We start from the raw sequence: 25,098 nt of genomic DNA, 5'->3' as shown, positions 1-25,098 counted from the left end.
CAGCCTTCCATGCTTCACTGTCCCATCTTGAACAGAGAGGAAGCTACGTGTGGCATTCAACACCATCATCCCACAACCTGGTGGACACAGTAATGGACACTGGACTACCAAACTCCACCTGCATGTGGATCCACAGCTTCTTGTCAGGTCAGAGATACAAATCGATTTTTGAACACAAGCTACAACTGTTTAACTAAATAAACAAGCATAATGTGTAAGTAATTTGATGGAAACAGTAATGTACAGCACAGGTAGTTACCACAAACATCAACTTATAAAGCTCTGATACAGAACACACATTTTTAGCCATGGCGCTAATATGCAAACATTTAGCTTAAATACTTCAAACTACATTTCATACAGCTTTTAATTTGGCACAATTTGCAACTGGTGGTTTGTAGGAACCCTCAGATTTGGGGTTATTGTAAAATGCATAGGCAGCAAGTCAGTGTTTTGTCCTCAAAGTTGACGTGCAAGAAGCTGCAAAAATTGTCAAGGCTATCCATGAGCATAAGGAATGACAGATCATCACCAAAATCACAGCTCTTGTGAGGTTTTTCTGGTCTGCAGTGGTCATACATAGTGCATTACAGTTTGTTGTGTATAGGGCTGCAGACTGGTCAAGGTATCTAGGGCGGTGAGCATCCGAACTGGACCCCAGATCAGTAAAATAAGGTAGATTATGTTTATTTAAAGTCTTACACATAGCACTAAAACCTTTGGCAGGTAAAAGTGGGCACTAGCAGTGCTTACTATGATTTTGTGGAATAAATATATACTTTCATGCTTGGAATAGAAGTTTTTTTGGGAGGTCACATTTTTTTAACTCAAAGATTTATTGACTTACACAAAATCTCACACTTTTTTGAAATATGTAAAACCACTATGCTTCAATAATATAATCTTTTTCATTTAGCAGTGCAAAAACCTGATCAATATAGTAGTAAGATACATTTACATTCTTAATGATGTTCATTTACTACATCTTCAAAAGATAATGGTTCTCTTTGTCTGTGTCATTTACAATGTTAAAAAGATGCCTTCATGTGATGAATCACTCACACAAGTTGCATATATTACCACTGTCTGTTCAAGCAAGCTTTAGAAACATCAGTTTAATCCACTGGGACCTGCTGCAACTTACAAAAAAAGCAAAAACATGATATGCAAAAGACAAACAATGTAATTAACAAGATCACTAAGCAATATTTTCATCCCTAGAAGAGAACAAGCACTAAAAGTTGGAAACATTGCTTTAAAGCAACAGCTAGAAACTCAACTGAGGTTTATTACAAAGGAGACGTCAGTTTCCAGAAATGATGGAAAGAGATTGTGTTCAGGGTATGAATATTTGATGTAATCTGAGCTGCTTCAGAATATTAATTCAATAGCCTGTGTGTTTCTGTTTGTGTGCACCTAAAAAATGTCTCGAAGGAGAATCCAAGCCACTTCTTCATTTTGATTCAGGTTTGAAGAGAAGCTTTTTGCATAAGGAAGTCATTTGCATTTAAGATAAAATGGTAAGATAAAAAGTTGAAGAGAAGAGATGGGAGTAACAGGAAAATAACAGAATGGTCACATCTTAAGGAAAGTCTTAGGTTTGAATTTTAGGTAGGTGTCCTTCTGCATGGAGTTTGCATGTTTTTTAGCCCATGCGTGGGTTCTCTCTTGGTACTCCTGCTTCCTCCCACAGCTCAGCATGTTTTGTTAATCAGTCTTTCTAAAGTGCTCTTAATAGGAAGTGTGTGGATGCATGGGTATGATGGACTGCCAACCTGTCCAGAATGTACCACACCTCTCTCCCAATGACCGCTGGAGATAAGCACCAGCCCTCATGACCCTGCAAGGGAAAGACGGTCTAGACATTGGATTACTTTTGGTTTTCTGTTCAGTGTTTCTCAGTTACATTGTGTAAAGTGTAAAGTGCACCCCAACTTTGCTAGCATTTCCCTTAAGTTGCCATTTTGCTGAAGCAGATGGGATATGTTTTTCTTACAAGGTGAAGATGTCATATAATTTGCATCCTCTACCTCAGCAGCCTGATCCTATCCTATTTCATTTAGCTGGAATCTTCACATCAGATACTAACTTCAGTGTTGTGTTTTCCACCTGAAAGAGTCGATCCCTTGTTTTGGGTCAGCCATTAAGGAGTTTCCCATATAATGGTTTGTCAACATATTTTCAGTGTCAAAGAGCTAAGAAGAACATCTGCCGGGTTAAAAAAAGATTAATAACAATAATAAAAAACTAAATGTAAAAAGATCAGACTTATTACTTGAGTTTTGTAGCCTTTAGGTGACAAAAGAACAAAGATATTGCACTAATAATGTTAAATTTGAAGAAAGTGAGAGTCCCTGCTTAGTTTTTTGTTTCTGTCAGTTAATGCTGAAACTGTGACCCTGCTTCTATATATGTGATAAAATTAAGCTTTTTACCATTTGGTGTTCTATCTATCTGGTGTTCAATTAAATTAAATTCAGAATCCATTTACAAAGCACAGATATACAATCTCAGCTGACCAAAGTGCTGCACAATAGTTACTGCATCATGGATAGAAATAGGGAATAACATTTAATTAATTATAAAATTATCCAAAAAATGACAATAAAAGTAAGATATACTCCATTTCAATTAAATAGCGATAATTTCCCAATTCTTGGATCAATAAAATACATATTTCTTACTTTATTTCAGCTAGTGTTACAGGCCAGAGAAAAGAAATACGTTTTCAGTGCGGGTTTAGACTGACTTAAGGACTGAGAGGACCTGACAGACAAAGGGAGACTCTTCCACAGTCTGGTTGCTGCTATAGAGAAGGCTCTATCACCTCTGGACTTTAGCCTGGCTTTAGAAACAGCCAACAGAAGCTGGTGAGTTGACCTCAGGTCTCTAGGTGGAATATAATGCTGCAATAGCTCACTTATATAACACTTAAAGACAATAACAAAAAACTGATTTTTTATCTATGGAGAACCACAACAGCCCCTGAAAATTAGTGGCATTATACTTTTAACTTGATGATTTTTTCCCCTCAGGGCAAAATGTCTGGACACCGCTTCTCTAGAGTTTTCTGTCATCGCTGTGGACTTCACTTTGTCTCTGTCCAACAGCCTAAGGTTATTCTCTCCGCTGAAACCAAGATCACAATTTTTTCATCATCCTGGTACAGATACGCCTTCCATTTCATAAACTCGTGACGTATTTAGGGAATACAGGTAAAGTAGGTTTTCATTTATTTATGCTTATACATTTCAGTTTTTTTAGGTTTTCTAGCTCACAATATGATGCGTTTTGCCCTTTAACCAATTTTACATCTACTATAAAAGCCTGACAATACATTAATATTTATTATATAAGACCTCTAAGTATGAACTACTACAGGTATTTAATCTGAAAGTGTCAAGATTTTAGAAAATCAGATGGTTAAAAGTTATTACAGGTTGATACCATGTGAAGAAGATACATTGTCAACCCTCTCTTGTCGAGCACCACTCTATAGGCAACCTACATTGATCAGATCAGTGTAACATCATCGTTATGGCCGGGCTACTGTGGTTGCCTTCTACCTAACTGTGGGTCGAGCTGACACAGGTCACTGCAACATGTCATTATCCTCTTTGCTGTTTGCACGGCACTGACCACACAATGACAAACATTCGAACACAGCTTTCCTGGGAAGGCATGGATCAAAGTATAGTTCTGTCTCATAGGGAAAAGAAGAGGAGAGGAACAGGGAGCGAGGTAGAAAAAAAAAAAAGGACTCGAGGGGAAAGAAATGTAAGTAATTCCTTTTTATTCATGTCTGCAGCTTCTCACAGGGAATCTGGAAGCAGAAAATTGCTCAATAATGTATTGATTTTTTCAGTAAACCTTTCTACCTTTGGTAGATGTAAATTACCATTTCTTTGTAACTTATATGAATATGGATGAAACCACGGATGTGCAAAAGGTCTCTGCACCTGTCTACGGTCTCTTTATCTGCCCTCAAAAGCAACTTTGCTGCAGGTCATGTGAGAAATGGGGAATCAACTAGAAGAACACAAACATTATTACAATTCACTCTATTGTGTTGGGTAATTACTGCAACTGTAAATCAGACTCTGAGCTCTTCATTGCCTCATTAAGAACAGCTCAACCAGACCCTGCACTAAATCTTATATGCGCTGTTTGATAGCTAACATGACCCTTACAAGTGGCTCCCAAACATGTTCAACAAACACCCCCACAGCAAATCTACCAAGTACCAAAAACTAACAGTTTAAAAGGGTAGCATATCATGATGTTGGCTTTTGTGTGTCTTTTACTCATTGGCAGGGTATAGTTAAATAATGACTTCAGTTTTTAAGAAAATTAACAGACTGAGGCCTTAATGTAAGAGTTCCAACTTCCAGAATCGAAGGTTTCTCACCAACCACGACCTCAAAATCCAGCATGGTCACCTTCATATAAATTGTTACAGTGTTTGAAAATACGAAATGCAGAGAAACTTGTTTTACTAACAGTGGACCGCCTGGTGACTGAACACATTACAGCAAATTCCACTGCTTTTTGAATGTGGAAACAAAACAGAGTTAAGTTGGTATTGATTCCTTAAGTAAATACAACAACGCTTAATTAGCTACCAGGGCTTGTTCCTGGTTCTCTGTTCAATTCTGTGAGTTAAAAAGCTTCAACTCTGCACTCTTCTTTTGAGAAACCTCTGATGAGGCAAAGAACAATTTACTTAAACAATTCATCTTTTTGGCCACTGGACCCAATTAGCTTTGCATCACATTTTTATTTACCTTGTAAATAAAAATCACCAGTGGTGATTGAGACCCATGCTCTCATACCATTTACCTTTTAAACATTGCAGTGCCAACTCAAATAGTTTGTGGGAAATGTGAGTCTGGTCTTCATTTCCTTTGTGGTCACCACTGATTTTGTCCTTTAAACTCTCCAATGGGTGCCATTTTTGCCCAGTCTTTCTTCTTCTGGAAAAATGAACGTTGTTGAATTCCTTTAGATCGCAGCAGGACATGTTACTTTTTGAGATCTTTTAGCCTACTGCATGTCAGACAAGTTCATTTTAGTCAGTCCTGGGTGAGCCTTGTGACATATAACCCCAGAAAAGTGGCTAATCACAGTAATTTCATAATTTTTCCAATGTGGGAAAATTACTTTTATACGTAGAACCAGAGGGGTTTGGATAGCTTTTTAACTCTTACTAAATAAACACATCAATGTGCATTTTGCATCTACTCAGGTTATCTTTGTCTGTTATTAAAATTTGTTTGATGTGCCAAAGCAATAGGTAAAAACAGAAAAAGTTTGTTTAAAGGGAAACACTATATCCAGCAATTAAAACTTTGGCAGAGACTAAAAGCACTTTCTCAATATCATTGTTTAATTTGAATGATAATCATTAATTTAATTCTTATGTTCGATTAACATGTTGACTGACCACTCATGAGGACTTCTTGGTCTTTTTTGTTTGCTTGCTGTCAGCATGGTGCGTCGGAACCTGGGACAATCCACTCGCTCAATCTACATGGGGCTGGCCTGCATATCCCTAACTCTCCATATTCTTATGGCCTTCTGTTGCCTCTTGGTCCTCCAGTCTGCCTGCATACTTTCTACTTCCTCCTCTTCCACGTCTTCCTCCGTTCCAAGGATAGATCCAGTCTCACATGCCTCCTCCTCATCTTCTGCTTCGTCTTCGTCAAATAAACAACAGACTAACCACCAAAACGGTGAACGTCAGAAGCCCAATGTTGGCACATTTGACCATAAAGGGAATATTTCATTAAATGAGGACGCTGAAAAGGAAAAGAAACTAATTGGAGCTGGAAAAATGATCGCAAATGAGAGGGGTCGCTCCAAGCTGAAGGAGCTCTTTAAACATTCATTGTACAACCTGCCACGTTCAGAACTGCAGCAATATGATTGGCTTCTGAAGTTGAAAACAGATGCAGAGGCAGAGGAGACAGAAAGTGAAGAAAAGGCAAAGGGGGACCCCATCACTAGCAGCAGTGACTGGTACGTAAAACAGATTAATAAAATACAAAAAGGGCGAGTGTACACAAATTCACTCCATTCTGACAAATCCAAACCAGGTTAATCTATGTCAGCTTTTGACTTCATCCAGACTAAAAACTGGCCTTTTATTAACATTAACAATATTAACATTGGATGTTTTAGATTAATTTAGAGATAACATGAGTTGTCCTATATGGAAAACGTGCACTATGGACAGAAAAATTTGTATGTGAAAGTAAGTGTTTCTGAGGGAATAAGACCTACTTCCAACATGTTACATCAACATTAAACTCATTGAAGTTCTACTTTTATATTCAAACATTGTACAGCTGAAGACAAATGTCCTCGTGGGAACATAATGTAATAATCTAATCATCTATGTTTCAAGATATTCCTTTCAGTGTTGTATTTTTGTATGTTTTTCTTAACTAAAAAAACACTGAAGCCTGTAAATAAAGAAAACTGGGTGGGATTATTTTAATCAAACGCAGTCAGTTTTCCTAACATCAGCCTTCTCACTGCGAGTTAGAGCCATTTACACCATCATTCACCCCTTAAAAAGTCATGCTAATAAAATCCATCCTCTAAATGTACCTGTGGGTTCTTCACTGCCTTATAAAAATCTTTCCTTATTTATTGGAATAAATCTCATCATGTAGGCAAAGTACCAGTGAGGAGGAAGGCTATGATAAAGTCACTTGGACAAGAGAGAAGGAGACCCACCCTCCCTGGCTGCGGTTACACCTGGGCATCTCTCGCTGGGAGCTATATGACAGGAAAGACCTCAACCTGGCCCAGCTGACTCATTATTTGGCAACGCAGCGTATCCTGGGAGCCGGTGAGTAAATGTAAGAGGCAGGCTGTAGACAACAGGTGAGAGGACAAATAGAGGGAAGGACAGGACCAGGAGGCTGAGTGAGAAAACAAAACAGTTACCGGGAAGCATGCATGAGGAGAAAATGTGTTGTTGTTATTTGGCTCTCCTTATAATCTATTCATACAACCAAGCTTGTTAGGCTACTGGAAGTAGGACAGAATATTCACTGAAGTGAACACAAAATTCTTTTAAGTATCTAATCTACACATTTACATGAGAAAACACGTAAGATGGTAGATGAAAATCAAATGACACAGCATACCTGCACAGAGAGATATAACAGAACAAACCCTGGAGGGTCACAGATGAGCACAGAGTTAAAGAGCAAACAATAAGGAGGTGAGTTTGGCAGTAATTAAGTTCTTGGAGGTCGGTGAAGGCTGTGGTGTGTAATATAAATTCATTACACACAGAGTGATGCATTCAAGTTGTTTATTTCTGCTAATAAAGATTATTATAGTTTATAGCTAACAAAAACTAAACCAATTAAATCAATTTAAATCTAATCTAAATTAATTTAAATTAATCAAAATTTATTTTCTTAGAAAATGTGGATATGTCATCAGGCAAGTAAAAAATAACTTTAAATGCAGAAATGTCAACCTAATGAACAATGTGTCCATATACGGTACAGCATTTGCACTTACTTGTTTGGGTCTCCTTTTGCATGAATTACTGCATCAGTGTGGCGTGGCATGAAGGCGATCAGTTCGTGGATCTGCTGACATGCTAAGACAGCCCAAGTTCAGAACAACAATTTTAATGCAAACGGTTCAACAATTTTAATGCAGCAGTGCTGAGGGTCCATCTGCATTGTTGATTCAGGTGTCGCTAATCTTCCTCTTGACAATACTCCATACATTCTCTGTGGGGTATAGGTCAGCAGGTGCCACGTCCTGCTGGAAAATCAAATCAGCATCTCCACAGAGTTGTACGATTTCCTGGTTGGCAGCTGTGCTGTCTTTGGATTTGATAAAACACAACAGGCCACACGCAGTAGGTAACTTGGTTCCAACACTTGACTTATCGGATTATATCCCTCTCCACTCCTCCTCTAAGCTATTTGACATTGATTTCCAAATAAAATGCCAAAATTCTTCTTTATCAGAAAAGAGGGCTTTGGGCCGCTTAGGAACAGTGAGGTATTTTTTGGTTAGCCCTGATAAGAAGCTTCTGATGTTGAATCTGGTTTACGAGTGACTTAACACAAGGAATGTGACTAATGTAGCCCCTGTCCATGATATCTCTCTGTGTGGTGGCTCTTGAAGCTCAGATTTCATGGCTGTGTTATTTCATGGCTATGTTATTTCATGGCTGTGTTATTTCATGGCTATGTTATGGCCCACACACATGGCTGTGTGGACCATAACATACGATTTCTGTAATAAAAATCCTTCTTTGGTCTTATGAGATATCAACATTTCCAGAGAAACTGAATTTTAGGTTTTCATTAGCCATAATTGTAAACATTGACAAAACAAATAGCTGCTTAAAACATATCATTCTATATTAAATTAAACCAAATAATGAGTTTCAGTTTTTGAACACAAATATTGAAGTAAATTCACTTTTCTCAATATTATGACATTTGAGAGTCGTATTTGATGGAATTATGTCCATAAATCCTCATTTACTGTCTGCTCCCCTCCAGTCTTCAGCATTTTGCTGAATGAATAATGTATTGAAATTTATTGTTATTATTGATTTTACAGTGCAGGTTAAGCACAAATCTTTGAAAGATACTGTCTTCTGTACTGTGACAATCCTATTTTCCATGGTTAACCCTTTAATCTCGCCAGTACACATTTAAATATTTTCAAATGATGTTTTTGCACAACTTGCTAAAACCAGAGTCATAAAACTCATTTTATTCTCAAAATTGAAAATGCCGACACATGTGAATCGTATTTAGTATGATTATCACATTGAATGACGTTAGACTGAAAGTGATCAGGTTTGTTGGGATCAAAACAACTAAATATAACAACAAAGAAAGAAGCAAAATCCCCTAAAAGGCTAAGTTCCATGGAGGCAAAACAAACACGTTAAAATTATTAAAATCATTTTTTAATTCCCTGCAGAGAGCAAAGGGCTTCCGTGCAGTCATTATTAAGGTTTGACATCAATAATGTGCAGCACGTGATTAAAACACTAGGTATTAACTCATAGTATCAGTTTCAAAACGTATTTTATCCAGGTCTTTCTGCAGTGAGAAAATAGAACAGTTCAGTTATTCAATATTCCACCATGTAGAGAAACAGATACAATGCACCCTTAAGAAATCATCCATGTTCTCTCCTCAATATCATATCTTTATGTCATATTAATGCGTGCAACATGTACTTTATTGTGGCATGAAAAAAAGATGAAAGAGAAGACCCTCTGGATCTTATTAATTATGGACTTCTGTATCTGCTTGATGTTTATCTGTTAGTTCAGAAGAAAGGGGGCACCCAGCTGAAGCTGCTTGTATCGTTCCCAAACTATGGCCAAGCTCTGCTAAAACCCATGAGGTAGAATAGAATGTTCTTTCTGAAAACTGTAAAACTCAGTCGAAGATGGTTCATGTTTTATAAAACCATATTTTTGTGCCCATTTTTGTTACCCAGACAATCCAGGGATGCTGAGACAGATGTGAATCTGTTTTACTTCTCAGACTTTGAGAGACACAACGCAGAGATTGCTGCCTTCCATCTCGACAGGTAAAGATGATTATGTATACTGTCAGCGGGAAGTAGGTGACCCTCTGGGCAGAAAGACAACTCTGTAGCAAACAGTTCAAAACCAAGCAGTGTAAAAAAGTTTCAAATGAATCCACTATATATCCCTGGGATGGAAAAGTGCACTTTTCAATATATTTTACAAAATCCATGCAAAGAAACAATTGTTTATATATTGTATAACCCTCACCCAATTACCACCACCCAAAAAATGTAATAAAATGTAACTGAAGCATTTTCTTTTTAAGTAGATCATATTTTTAAGAACTTGCAGAAAGTAATAGACAACTTCCTGTTTCCCTGGGGATATAGTTATGACGTATCACAGAAGCCCGTTTTTCAACCCAATCTTATTGAAAAAGATTCGAATTGAGCTCCATACATTTCATACATTCTAGTTGTAATAAAGCACAGTGAAATTCTGCTTCGTTTTTCTGTTTAAGGAATCCCAGCTGAAGCTTGCTCTGTGAACAATACAACCAGTGAAAGTGACAGGCCAAAATTCAGTGGAAGCAAAGGGGTTTCCTTACAGTCTAAAATGAACCTCAGACTAGTGGAGCATTTTACATATGTTGGAGCATGTTAAAGCAAATTGCATGAAGGAGGCTGATGGGAATGGAGCTATGAGTGAACTTGGACCATTGCACGTCAAGAGTTTAGATAGCTCACTGTCAGTCAGGGTTTCATCCAATTGGTTATTCTTTCTTTTGGAAAATGGACTGAGAGGATGTTATCAGCAACAGCAAGAGCCTAAAATTAGGTGGTTTTAGTTAACATTACTAAAAGACAATCAATGAACCTCAGCTGAGTAAGAATAATGTTTATGATGCCAGGTTTTTTGGATTGTAAGAGTTGAAAACTATTTAATGTTACACATAAAGACAAGCATCAGGAAATCTGCAGACCTGAGACAAGATCAAGACATCATGAAAGTAGGTTATGCAGCTCGTCAACAAACCTGCCAAAGTTTCCTCACGGGTGATAGATCCCTGCCACAGACTATAGCAGTTATATTATGTATAACTGTGTTTACAACTATGTCATCGTGATTCTAATGTTCCAGTAAATAAAAACACAAAAAACATAAACTATTTATTTTTTAAGTTCTTTGGTTTCTATGTATTTTTCTTTGTTAGCTTTTAATTTTACCTTCCAATGTCTCAGAGTGATGGGCTTCAACAGGATCCCCCCGGTGGTCGGTCGACTCATCAACGTCACCACAGACATCAGAGAAACGACCACTGACGAGAGGCTATCCAGGACCTTCTTCACTTCCCCAGGTATGTAAGGGCATGCGCATATAAAAATCTGGATATACTGAGCCACAGATTTCCCCTGTGTGCTGCTCTTTCACGGAGTCACAGTAAATATTATTGTCTGATTTTGCTGAAATCTCAATGTCTGTGGTTCATTTCAGCTGGGAATGTGTGTTTCTACGGCCAGTGCGAGTACTACTGCTCAACAGAGCACCCGGTTTGTGGTAGGCCTGATGTTCTGGAGGTTTCCCTGGCTACCATGCTACCTGACCTCAGCCTCGCTCCACGTAGGTCTTGGAGATCCCCGTGGAGACGGTCCTACAGTCGCACAAAGCTGGCACAGTGGGTAGCCTTCTTAGGTCAGGTTCAGAAATACATGGCGTTCAAATTAGATTAGTCATGTTTTTCTGAATAAGACTTTTTATGCTTGATCAAGGTTTGCAGAAATCCTTTTTGTTAACTCTACAGTTAGTAGATAGAGTGCCTTGCAAAGATATTTGTGACCCTTCAATTCTTCAATTTTATTCTTATCTAATAGAACAACACAAAGCAGTGCCTAACTGTGGAAGGGTTTCTATGGTTTTCGAAAAATTTACCAACAACAATTTTAAATGTAAGGAGAGCATTTATTTTTAGCCCCCCAGACTCTATACTTTGCAGAACGAGTTTTCTAACAAACATCTGACATCTTCACAGCTTGATTTATACTGAGATTAAATATCACACAGGTGCATTCTTGTTTATTTATTTTTAGAAAGACAACTGGTTGCAGTGGATTTTATTTATGGTATCAGAGTATGCTGAGGTTGCCTATAAGTCCACAACATAATCTTATTCTTATAAAAACATATTTTATTGTGCTACTACATCCCAATCTTTCCCTTGGTGTTGGTCTACCACTTAAACTCCTAACAAAATACATTAAGGCTTCTGGTTGAAATATGACAAAATGTGCAAAGGTTCACGGTATATGAATATTTTTGAAAGGTACTGTATTTGTGTATCAGTAAAATATCCTGCCACAGGCATATCTTATTTGGGTTGCCTTGACATTTATACTACAAATTCTCAAATATTACAAAGCTGTTTTAAAGCTGTTGTTTTTTTGTTAATGCACGAATATACGTAATTTGTACATCCAAAAAATAGAACAGCAGAGAAACATAACTGGCGCTATCCTGTCTTGCATGGACCATGATTGTTTAAAGAATCATGAGTCTACACTGACACCCAGTGGTGAAAGAGGTAACCACCAGGTAACTCATTCAGTGACTGTTTGGAGTGCATTTTTTAAAACGAGTATTCCTAATGCAGGGATGTCCAAGTCCAGTCCTCATGTGGTGTTATCCTGCAGGAGTTAGATACATCCCTTATCCCAACACACCTGAATCGAATGGCTGTGAATGAGATCAAGATGTCATTCAGCTTTACAGGGGCCTGGCAACAAGCCAATCATTTGATGGTGTGTTGGACCAGTTACATAAAAACGTTTATGATGACAATATTCTATTATTAAACTGATCGAGACATTAAAGAACACCAACACCACAGCGTTAGGTTCATAGTATTGTATGTCAAGGCTGTTGGGACATTTTAAGAGCATAGGATTTTGTCAAAGAACACTGAAAAATACACCTGCTGTTTTTATATTTGCACGTTTTAATTGTACAGATAATAACATAATCACATAATCCCACCTGTTGCCCCCAGGTGGGAAAAGGACCCCGCTTACTGTGACACAGTGAAGATGACGCCTCCTTACAACTGTGGTACCAGACTGGTGGATCTCATAGACATGGCTGTGCTGGACTTTCTCATGAGTTTGTTTATTTTTTAATACTAAATCTGTGAAATGCATCCAACCTATTAATGTAACTCTGAAGGGAAAAAAAAATATTCCTGATGTTTCTCTTTGGAAGGCAACATGGACCGACATCACTATGAGACATTTGAGGATTTTGGCAATGAGACTTTTCTCCTTCACCTGGACAATGGACGAGCGTGAGTATCATCTTTAAAATGATCTCCGTTCCACTCTGGTTTTTTAACAGTTATTTTTATTTTTAGTTTCTAATTATTTTCCAGATTTGGGCGGCACTCTCAGGACGAGCCTTCTATTCTAGCACCTTTGGCACAGTGTTGCAGGTAAATCCAATAAAAAAAGGAAATTAATTTGTAATTACACAGTGGTGTGAAAAGCATTTGGAGATTATGGATTACAGATTTCTTCTGTTTTTGCTTTTTTTGCAACAGTTAAATTAAGCAGAAAAACTCCCAAAGTGTTACATCATGAATCAACTGTGATCACCTATTTTTTGAAAGCTTAGTTCCATTTTCACCAGCCACACTTTACTGCCTAACCTCCAGATTTGAGATACCGCTTAAATAGAACCTGTCTGACAACATGAAGTAGACTAAAAGTAAACGCATGAAAAAAAAGTGGAACTTCTTGGAAAGTGCGCGCCCTCTTACATTTGGCATAAAACACAGTATTAAAGAATATCAAACCCACAGTCAAACATAGTGGTGGTAGTATATTGGTCTGGTGCTGCATTGCCTCTTCAGGAAAGAGGCTTAAAAAAAGAAATATTAAGGTTTTACAGTGGTCTAGACATAGTCCAGTTTTATATTTAATTGAGATGCTGTGGCGTGTCCCTCAACGGGCCTTTCCTGCTTAAAAGACATCTGATGTGGCTGAATTAAAACAATTCTGAGTGGGCCAAGGCTCCTCCAGAGTGTGGTCAAGAACTCATTATCAGTTATCACAAACACTTGATGACAGATGTTGCTACCAAGACTGACCCAACCAGTTATAAGATTTATGGCACAATTCATTTTTCATGGAGAGCCAGGTTGGTTTGGATATGTTTTTTTTCCCTTTATAAATAAAAAACTCTTTGGAAAACAGCTTTTTGTATTTACTCTGATTAACTTTCACATTAAAATTTGTTGATGATCTGAAACATTAAAGTGTGATAAAAACAGCAAAAACAAGAGAAATTCTTAAGGGATTTAATATTTTTTCAAGATTTTCACTGGTTTTGCTTCACCTTCTGCTTCTTTTCCATAGAATCCGTCGCTCCACTCTCCTCCGCCTGCGGCTCTTGTCCCACCCTGACTTTCGTTTGAGTGATGTCATGCGGGAATCGTTGGCCCAGGATCCTCTGACAGCCATGGCCCCCCTTCTCTCAGAACCACACCTGTCTGCTTTGGACCGACGCCTAGAAACCATCTTGGGGGTTGTTCAGACATGCCAGGACAGGTATGAGGATGTTGTTTATAATGATTTGGATCAATATGACTATCAACAGCTTGAGGACAATCCATGACAGTAAATTATTTATTTTGTACTTTTAGTATATTTTGTCTCTTCTTTTTTTTTTTTTTTTTAACTAGCAGATCTTGTGCATGTTCAAAATATTCAGGACTGAAGTAAGAGAGAAGATGCTCTAAGGTTCCTTTCATTCCTTTGATTCTATCACAACAGTGTCCTTATGGGCCCAATTAGCTCTACTACTTTAAGCATTTTCATGAATAACGAAGAGATAATAATTAAACAGCGACTTGAACTAAAACATTGATTTAATCACTTTAAAAACAAATGAACAAGAAACGCGATTATTCTTCATTTGAGCCAATTTGTTTACTGTTGTCATCAATTGACAATCCTGTTTCTTAATAATTTGGCTTCTGTTGTGCCTGAAAGTCTTTAAAGGTATTTTGGCTGTAAAATACACAATCAGCAGCCACTTTATTAGCTAAATCTTGACAGTACCGGTTTAGCCTTCCTTTATCGCTCACATCTGTGTTTATTCTTTGTGGGCAAAGAATCAACAAGGTGTCTGAAACATTTCTCAAAATGTCGGCCAATATTGACATGACAGCATCACACAGTTGCTATAGATTTATTGGTTGAACATCCATCCTTTGAAACTCTAGTTCCACCGTGTCCCAAAGGTGCTCTGTTGAGATCGGGTGACTGTGGAGGCCATGTTCAAGAAACTGGTTTTAGATTATTTGAGCATTGTGACGTGATTTCTTATCCTGCTGGAAGTAGCCATCGGAAGATGGGGACGTCATAAAAGGATTGACATGGTCAACAACAACAGCATTCAGGTAGGCTGTGGTATTTAAACGATGCTTAGTGGTAACTTAGGTGCTGAAAGTATTAATCAGAATCAGAATCAGCTTTATTGCTAAGTTCGTACATACAAACAAGGAATTTGACTCCGGTACACTTTGCTCTTTTGTTCTGTTTTTGTATTACAGAATATACAAATTTACAATTTACAATGTACAATATACACATATGTAATAAAAAAGGTGCATTTGCAGCATCTCTATGCTGTTGTTTTATACTCTATTGAATGTTCATCAGAGAAACAGCCTGGGGGAAGAAACTGTCTTTGTGGCGGCTGGCCAGACGTTTCTGCATAATAAATCAAATTCAACTGAGATGTAGTTTATCTCCTATAGATTAACATGAAATAGACAGTTTTTTGTATTTGTTTTGGTATTTTATTGTAAATCATTATGTAATCAGGATTAAATCTATCATTACAGAAAACAAGCTTTCATACAAGCATGGCTCTGGTCACATCACTAGAGGCATTATGGGAACTAGTCAGGTTTAAGTTTGTCATGTGTTTCGCTCCTGTTTTTCCCAGAAAGTTTGCAGATTTTTACTAAATGTCAGATCTAACTTTCTGTTTGTTCAACCTAATATGAAGAATGGAAGGGTTAAGTTGTTTCTGAATAAGCAGCATGATAATGGGTTCTTTTATTGTTTTTAGGCCTAAAAAACAACCCATTAGGCAAAAAAAAAAAAAAAAAAAACCCAGCCACATTTCAAAATCTATAACACTTACACTTGTCAAATCAGGACTGGATTAAATGTTAATTCCTCAAAAAAGAGTTTGTAAGCGTTAATCTATTTATTTTGTTTGTAAAACTGCATGCTGTTTATGGAACTGTGACGAACTGTATAAAACAACAATCTATTCTGATCTAAAAAGTGAAACTCAAGGCATGCTCCTCAAAATTAGAGGTCAGGTCAATATTTGTCCCTCTTGTGATGTCATCAACCCATACACATACCAAGCAGAAGAAGGAGTTTTACCATTTATTGTGGTTTTTAAAAACCTATTTTGTGAAATCCAGTAGGTAACATTTATTCATCACTTGATACCCTGTGTTTTTATTGTGAGTGTACGTTTGTTACAGTAAAAATAAAATAAGCACAATGGCTATTTTCTTTAAAATCTGATTTCACACTTTCACTGTAAAACAATGCACTCCTTTTATAAACAGTGATGTGCTCTTGAAGCAAATTTAGGCTCCTTTTCATTATAGTGTGACTTCCAAAATCAGTCATCTTTCCTTTTATGCTCAGTCTGTATGGAAGTACATCAACAGTGCAGTAGGTTCTTCTGTGATGTGTTTGCAGCAATGCAGGATTTCATAATCAACCTGAACTACTTTCATTTTCGAAACGTCACTGGAGGAGGAACAGAGACAGCTTTTGTGGGCTGCTCCTCCAGGAAGACTTTAGAAGTACTTCCGGCCATCCCTGCTCTGGACATTCAATGTTTGACATTCCTTAACACCAGTTGTGTTGCTGCCGTACAAGGTTGGGAGACCTTTGCAAAAAGCCCCAGAGAAGCTCGGTTTGCAGGACCTGCGCTGACCAGTGATGGACCCGCTGGATTTCCTGGAGCCTGCTGAGCTGCTTAGCTTTTTCCACTGTCGTAAAACTGAAATGTCCTGCATGGAAAACCCGCAGACCTTCCTGTGTCAGCTCAGGGATCACAACCTGATTCCGGAAGACAGATACCAGGTAAAGTTTTCAAGCGGATGTATTCCGGGGTTGTTATTGCCTGCGCACACACCCACAGCGACGGGTCGTATTTTGGCGCCTGTTTGAAATAAACACGGACTCAGTTCCGTGGGCCGTTTTATTCAAATCCACTGGGTCACAGCAGCGCCAGAGAAAGAGAACACACTGGCAAACTGGACGATTTAAACATGGGTCTCTTGTAAGGCAAGTTTTCTTGCAACCTGATCGCAGAAAACTTGCCTTGCCTCTGTTTGCCATTTTGGATGTAAAACATTTGTTTATTTAACACTAAATTTAATGCTTGATTTTATCGTACAACTAAAAGAAAAATCACGGTACTTAAGTAATTATTCATATTTTCAAATATGTAAAAAAAAAATAAAAAAACTCAAAACACATTTAAATTTATGAAAAATATTATTAAAAAAAATTTGATACAAATTAAGTTGTTCTAAGAAATATGTTTATATTAAAATAAAAACTAAATGTATTGCCACAGACAGACAAAAAATACATGTAAATATTTAAATGTTAAATACATTACTAAAAGTCTAAAACTAAATATATTTTGACATAGATGCAATAATCAAATTAACTTTATCAACTTTTTCAATTTAGTTTATTCATCTTTTAGTTTTTTAGTAAATAAATCGAATTTCATCAAAGAAAGATCCACAACTGTCCTAACAGTATAACTTATTGCTCCAACCTGATGAAAAACATAAACAAACTAACAACTAAATAAATCCAATGGGAACAAATGTTGAGATTTATATTAAACAAAAACGCTGTAGACACTGAACTAACAAATAATGATCTTATTTTCTGACATTTTTGTTATCATCTAGTGCTAATTTCTCTCTATGTTTTTTGTGTGTTTAGAAGATAATCCGGATGAAGAGTAAAAATAATATGAGGAAAGCTGTTTATGAAGTTTTAGACTGGCTTGAGAGAGAGAAGTCAGACCACATCCCGTTGTTCTGGAGATGTGTCTTCAAGGAGGTTATTGTGAACCAGTATCCCATTCTGAAGCTGCTGCACACAAGCCTCGTGGATGGTAAGACATATCTGAAGCCATCACTGATTCTTACCGCTTTATGGTTTCACTGGACCCTGACAAACTAAAAGTAAGTAAAATAATAGAAAGTAATGTTAAAAAGTAATATACAAATATCACCTGAAGATAGTTTGGATAGATACAGTTCATCACATAGAACAACTCATTTACTTATTGTGCTGGGAAAACAAAATTGCCCCCTAACAGATTTCTTGTTTTTCCTTTTTTGTCACTTTTAAATGTTTCAGATCAAAACAAATATTATATCAGACAATCTGAGTAAATTGAAAATCTACATATTAAATTATGATTTTATTTATCAAGTGAACATGTTATACAAGCAAACCTGACCACTTGTGAAAAAATAAGTATATAGTACTATATAAAGTATATAATATAGTATCTGTAAAGATGCAAAACAAACAAACCCCGTGATGGTAAATGTTTGCAGACTACAGGATGAGGTACGGCTAAATCAAAACAAACAAGAATGTTAAGCGAAAATAATGAACTAAACTCTCTGGGCAAATGGTGTTCTCACCCACATTGTCACACATACCTTTGCTTAAAATTTCTAATTTTAAAAACAGACTCCGATTCCTTGCAGTGTATTCATCAATGTGTCATGTGTCAAAAATATTTTAAATTGGAAACACATGTTGGATCTTGCTCTCAATGTGGCTTGAAATTTTTTTCAAAAACTAGTTTTGTCTGAGTTTTCTAAAAAATAAGTAAAAACTACATTACAGTAATAGCTAACTGCCAATCTTTGGTTAAAGAAATGGGTTAACATTAAACTATTTGTTAATTTTGCTCCTGTATTAAATAGTTAACCTTAAATCTTATCATTTCCTGTAAGCCATTGTTGATTTCCATTGGTAGGTAGTGTATTCTCCATTTTAATTTAACCACAGGATCTTTCCACTTTGACTCACAACTACCCAAGAGGGTGGAAAGCGAAGAAAGCGACGAAAGGGGGAGTTCCAAGCCTTTAGACAGCGAGGAGAAGCAAGCTAGGTCCACCAAAAAGAAGAGGAAAGTCAGAAGCGGGAGCATTTGCAGCGACAGTGACGATGTGCCACCTGGTCCGTCAAAGAAACAGACTCTAAGTCCGAAGAAAAAGCCCAAGAAAATACTTTTCTGTAAGTCACCTCTGTTGTGCTTAGCTTTTAATAGTATGTGTGCATCTGCATCAGGATCTGTCATTTAATTACTTCAAATCTACAGTTGTCGTAGTGTTTCAAGTAAAGTTTCAGTAGAGGGCACCAAGTTGTTCACTGGTTCATGGCATAATTTAATAGAAAAATAAGCTTATTAATTTCAGTAATTCATTCAGGGGGAAGGAATGAAATCTGGTAAGAATTCTGGAAGGAAATAGGGACCAGCTACAGGAAGGAAGGAATTAAGGAATTCAGTCAGTCAGAAAAGAACGAAGGAAGGACACAATTAAGGCAGGTTGGACAGAATTAATTACATGTTTTAGACAACAGAATAGGGAGCAAAATCTGGAATTATAAATATTTTCTATACTCTTATTTTGTTTTTCCACACTTATTCAGACCTTGAAAATACCTAAAACAAATCCCATGCCTTTCCAGACTGCATAGTAACCTTGAAGGTAGTATAGTGCTGTATGTGTCACTAGTTTAAGGCACAAAGTATCAGAAGTGCAAATAAACTGTTTATTTCTGAGTCATTCAGTATGTCTTATTTGTGTGGCAGCCATGTTTAATGTGAACTCAGGGAGGTTCAGGGACCTCTGACTTTCCAAGCTGGAACTTCACTGAGCGTTCTGTTAGATTCTTCCAAGTTGGAACTGTTTGCAGTAATTCTGACTTTTGAGTACAAATCAAACACACCATTATAACCGTTGTGTGTCCACCAGGGTGCTTTCCTACTCGGTGTAGGAGCTGTCTCTTTTGCAGTTCATTGTTGCATACGGTTGCAAAGCATTTTTTGATGCAGCAGCTACACTGATTGAATATGTAGAATGTTACAGTTTAAAGATAAAGATATAAATTCACAGTCAATTATCTTTTTCTTCAGCTTCTCCTAAGAAAAACGAGATGAGTGAGATTTGGACATGGCCTCTCTGTAAGACCCAGTTGCCTGTGACCTGTGGAGAGGTGGAGGGGATGCTCAAACGAGACAAGTTGACTAAAGGTTAGACTGCATGACTATAACTCAACGTCTGAAGTGTCTGCCTTAATACAGAGACATTACTTTTCTTCATTCTTTGGGTAGATTCTGTTCATAACCTTTTTGTTCTATTTTCAAGAATCATTAATGTGAACGAATCAAGTAGATTGTTGTCTCCATGTTTCAGGTGAGAAATGCATTCTGGTGGGTAAAGAGTGGTTCACTCCCTCTGAATTTGAGAGGTTCGCAGGGAAAGAAAGCAGCAGAAACTGGAAGCAAAGCATCCGATGCGGAAACAGCACTTTGGGAAAACTTATTAAGGTTTGGGAACTGTGCTGTAATTACTTGAGCTTGTATTTGTGGCTGGTTATTTCACTTAACTGATATGCTGGGTTTTCTTTGGAAATTCTTTTAAAGACAGGGCACCTGAACGCAGCGGTCTACAAGAAAAGAAGCAAACTTGTAAAAGCAAAACAAAAATAACAAATAAAGAAATCCTAAATATTTCTGATTCACCTATTCTTTTCTCATCCATATCTATACTTGCCTTTTCTGCAGGCCAAAAAATCCCAGTTTTCTACCAGACATTTAAACACAGGTATGTTCTTCAGATCCTGGTGTGAGATCCTTAATTGCTCATTTTTGTTTTTAACTGAAAACCTCTTTTTTTTTACTGTCAGATGAAGAGGACAGTACGGATGAAGAGGCTACCCTGGAGGCACAGAACTCATCCGGAGAAGCCACAGGTGCTGGTTCTTACACTGCATTAATAAAATAAGAAGCTGATATTACAGCAGTGGTCATGTTGATGGATTAAGAATCATGTGCATCACTTTCATCTCACAAAGAAGAAGAAGAATGAGGTGATTGGGCAGAAGTCAGCCCTGTTTGTGATAAGACGATGTTTAAAGTGACGTGTGGAGCTTTAACTGGAACTTTACATAATTATCGATTTGGATCAGGTAGCCACTTCTCACAGCAAAACAAAGAACAATAAGTGTTAAACTAAACAACAGCTTTTGCTGTCAGAGACCATGTATGGAAATATGAAATGTCTCTGTTCTATTCATTCCACAACTAGGGAAATGTGGGAAAAGTATTCGCACTGAGATGAGCTGGCTGACCCCAGTAGAGTTTGTGAATGTGGCATTAAACCAGGGAGACGCCTCCTGGAGGAAGGACATCTTGTACAAAGGAAAACCCCTCAGTGTTCTTATTAAGGTAAACAGGATGATATCAAAACCCTACATGATGTCATAAATTACTGATTCATTGCGGCCGGCCATCAGTACATATTACCAAATGTAGACTCTGGTAAATTCTATTTATTTTTTTAATATCAATGTGCTTTTTTTAACCAGCAGTACCCAGAATAGCACAGCTGAGGGTTATTTATCAAACAAAGTTGGGATACTTTTCACTATAGGCAAAAATAGATCACCAAAGAATCATAGTCTTTAGGAAGATTAGAAATGTAGCTACACATGTGCATGAAAAGTTGCTGCCTGTAACCATTTGTATTATTACTTAAGCCAAAGAAAAACTCTGAAAATATAAACCATTTAAAATTTAGATGCTCTAACCGAAGCCAATTCAGATCTTCTATGAAGAAATGCATTCAATATTAATTTACTATAATTAATATTCCAGTCATCACTGAAGTAATACTAGCAACTATTACTAGTGTAAAAATAACGATTGGCATCATGAAATCATGGATTAAAATTGAAAGAGGTTTTTATTTATGCATAATTTGCATTAAATTGTATTGGTCTGTAAATCCCCCTGTAGATCCCCAAAATATTGATGCCTGTGGTTGCATAGTGACAAAATGTGAAAAAGTTTGTAGACTGTAAATACTTATGCAAGCCGCGGTACGTCATGAGAAGTAGGCAGATTCAGGTTAGGTTTGCCAAAGTTTGAGTGATGCTGTGTCATAAAACTGTTTTTCAGCTCTAAAACCAAGTTTGAATGTAACTTGGCTAAATAACAAGAGAAAAGTCAGTGGTTTCTGAATCAGAAGCCCTAAATTGTGAAACAAAGACTCAGAGGTTGTCTATTTTTCTCTTTCAGGCAAACGTCTTGGCAATCCATTCATTACTATGCAAATGCAAACAGTGCAAACCAAAACCTGAAGACCTGGTAATTTTCTGTTCAGTTAGTTTACCATGCATTCATCCTGCAATTTTCCCTGGTTTGCATCAAAAAGCTGTAAAATGATAATATTGCACTACATTTGAATTTATTTGGACTGGTTGACATTGCAGGAGAGTCAGAAAAATGATGATGAGTGTTGCATCTGTAAAAGTGAAGGAACAAAGGAGTTGGTTGTGTGTGATAACTGCCCTAGATCATTCCATCAGAAATGCCATTTGCCTCATATAGACGACACAATTCTAAGGTAAGAACTGATACCTATTTTCTAAACCTGTTTGACAGTCTCATTTGACATTTGAAAAAACTTCTCTTTTTCGGTCTGTTGGGATTAATGGGAGTATTTCTGGGGGCCCTATGCAGTGTTGGAAGTATGTTTGAATGTATTATGTTCCACGTGTGGGTAAGTAAGGAAAAGAGTTTGCATAGACTTTCCAGGCTTTCTTTTATTCCCATAGATAAAACGTAAAATTTCTAATTAATTGCTCTTTATAGAGATTTATATGCAGAGGATGACCCCAATCTTTGATTTGCCACATCACAACTTAAGTTTGTCCCAGTTATTAATCACTTTGGGTTTGGAGTTTCAAAACTGATTTCAGCTGAGATCCTGTTTTTTTTGCAATTTTATGAAATGTATCTTCAATCAAGTGTGAACTAAGATTATCTCTATCTCATCTTGGAAATTCCAGTCTCTTATTATCTGTATGTTATAGACTTTAACTGAACCAAATGATAACAATGAAATGTGAATTAGCCTTTAATGCACTGCTGAATTGAAAGCTTTTAGGAATGTGTTATTTCATAAATTCGATGGAAATATTAATAATGTAGCTGAACTAGGTGCATTTCGGTACTGCACTGTCCATAATAATTGTCAAGAAAAATCTGAAAGGAACTTGAGTTTGGAAGTATGGAATTTCTGTATGGAAAATCTGAAGGAATCTTGCAAGACTTGTAGGTCAAACCTAAAATAGAAAGAATGTTAATAGCAGCACAGCGCACTACACTGACAGCTGGAGTCAGTGGAAATGCAACAGGAACCATACCAAGTAGAGCAAAACCGAGTGGAGCGGAGCTGCACCGCCTTCAGCGAGCCAGTGGAAAACATGTATACCACACTTAGAGTATGCAATAGAAATGTACATTAATGCTGCTAATATTTTGCAGTGATGATACAATAAAAATATCACTTAATCTCATGCTGCACCATGCAGAGTCTCTGTCTGCACTGATGAAGATTCACTCACCTCTGCATGCTGAATTACATGACTTCAACTGCGACTTCATGTTTCACAAAATATGCTTTACTTCCTCACATAAAACATAATTTCGATATGGCAACATATGTCAAAGCAACTTAAATAAACACCCATACTGTTAGCTATAGTGAGTTAGCTAAAGTGTGCGTTACTATAAACTTTGCCTTCACAAAACTAGAAGAGCAAAATCATTGCTACCATATACTACAACCATATACCTGGCACCCAAGTAATTAGTTGTAGTAATTAGTGTCATTTAGAGGCAGCAACCACCTTTACAAAGACTCTTATTTTTTTGATACTCTGGAGTATTTGCTGTAGTATTTGCAAGTTTATTGTATTACAACTCAAGCCTGTGTAACATACCAACATTTATGCTGCAGTGTATTAATTTTGTAATCCTGTTAACACAATAGAGACAGAAATGGAGAAAAGTTTATTTCCCCTCAGTTAGTTTTTTGCATATATGCAGGGACGACAGCCGGTGGATGTGCACGTTCTGTGTTTTTAAAGCCATTGAGGGGTGCCGCTACCCTGACAAGCAGAAAACTGAAGCCGTCTTGTCCCGCCAAATATCTCAACACATGCTGGTGAGCATCTTCTTTTCTGATCCATAAGTCTGTTCATATAAGTGCTTGTCACTCTGATACGCTGCTGCAACCCACCCTTCTTGTCTTCCATGGACAGGAATGCCCGTATCTCCTCCTCTATCTGTGCAGTGCTGATGAGGAGCAGATATTTGCCACCAACCCCGGGCAGTATGTAAGTCATTTTTCCTGTCTTTGTGTTTAAGCAAAATTAAACTTATTTGATTCAAAGAAAGTACAAAAGTTATACCTCCTCCTGTGAAAATAACATCAACACATCTTATATGAATTCTGTCATCTTAAAACGACCAGAACACAATTTGTGCTTGACACCCACAGTTGGAAAACTACTCCAGTATTATTAAGACTCCAATGTGGCTGGACAACATTGCTGATAGACTCCAATGGAAAGAATACCAGACTGTTGGCGACTTTGTGTCTGATGTTCAGCTCATTTTCACCAACTCTGCTACATACAACAAGGTAAGAAAATGTTGGAGGTGTTAAATAGTGCAAAACAGCTAAATATCAAAAGGTCAGAGGACCTCTGCTTAATGACATGTTGCTGACCATGCTTCGGTCTTCCTAATCCTTTCTCTTTTGTTGCAAACATGTTCCTCTTTCATCACTTCCTCACTCTAACAGCATTCTGTCCATGTTCTCCTGGCACCTCCACAGAGACATGTTTTACAAACAAATGTCTCACATTCCTACATGCTGTAGAAGAGCGGTGTACCTTCAGCTCAAAACCCTAGCATCTAAAAGGAACCTTTCTGTATTGACAAATATTCATATAAGAAACACACTTCTTCATAATAGTCATAAAAGCATTCCTGTTTTCAAAATCCAATCTTTGTGGAAATAGTGGTTGTTATGACTAATTTAAGCGGTTTGTCAAGGGCACTTCAAGGGAATTTGGAGAACAGTAGTTAATGTGGCTGAAAGGTCAGACCTCAGGTATTTTTTGCAATACATTTGTTCAAAATGGAGTCAGAGGAGAAGCAGACCTTTTTTATCATCTGAATAAAACTCAACATACTGATGTACAAACAAAAGCTCAGGTTTTGTAGAGTTCTCTGTTTTACTGTTATTTCATTTTCAGTACATGTTTATAATAAAAAATGTAACTCCTGTGCACATAGCGCACAACCTTTTGGTAATAACTGATTTAATAGTGAATCTGAATTAATTT

General features: G+C 37.2%; 1 protein-coding gene and 1 long non-coding RNA gene across 2 annotated transcripts; both read left to right on the top strand.

Moving 5' to 3' along the window:
* The first annotated feature begins 5,488 nt into the window (after positions 1 to 5,488).
* On the top strand, positions 5,489 to 14,200 carry LOC124864877 (extracellular serine/threonine protein kinase FAM20C-like). The gene is made up of 11 exons (XM_047359837.1): positions 5,489 to 5,738; positions 5,775 to 6,018; positions 6,678 to 6,856; positions 9,330 to 9,408; positions 9,505 to 9,597; positions 10,780 to 10,895; positions 11,033 to 11,213; positions 12,582 to 12,691; positions 12,791 to 12,872; positions 12,957 to 13,016; positions 13,942 to 14,200. Exons 1-11 carry the CDS (start codon positions 5,489 to 5,491, stop codon positions 14,198 to 14,200), a joined length of 1,653 nt encoding a protein of 550 aa, XP_047215793.1.
* Positions 14,201 to 23,784: 9,584 nt separating this feature from the next.
* On the top strand, positions 23,785 to 24,300 carry LOC124864073. Its single transcript, XR_007037254.1, has 3 exons — positions 23,785 to 23,909; positions 24,007 to 24,081; positions 24,246 to 24,300. It is a non-coding gene; the product is annotated as an uncharacterized LOC124864073 (long non-coding RNA).
* The last annotated feature ends 798 nt before the right edge of the window (positions 24,301 to 25,098 follow it).

This window comes from Girardinichthys multiradiatus, chromosome Y, assembly GCF_021462225.1.
Source record: "Girardinichthys multiradiatus isolate DD_20200921_A chromosome Y, DD_fGirMul_XY1, whole genome shotgun sequence".
NCBI lineage: Eukaryota > Metazoa > Chordata > Actinopteri > Cyprinodontiformes > Goodeidae > Girardinichthys > Girardinichthys multiradiatus.
Note: the sequence above shows the minus strand (reverse complement) of the source record. Positions and strands in the feature narration are given on the sequence as shown.

Excerpts from the sequence above, each read along its gene's own strand:
- LOC124864877 (XM_047359837.1), top strand. The coding sequence starts at position 5,489 with ATGGTGCGTCGGAACCTGGGACAATCCACTCGCTCAATCTACATGGGG. Across the intron at positions 6,019-6,677 it reads ATCACTAGCAGCAGTGACTG|GCAAAGTACCAGTGAGGAGG; the intron begins GTACGTAAAACA and ends CTCATCATGTAG. Across the intron at positions 12,692-12,790 it reads TGTGCTGGACTTTCTCATGA|GCAACATGGACCGACATCAC; the intron begins GTTTGTTTATTT and ends TCTCTTTGGAAG.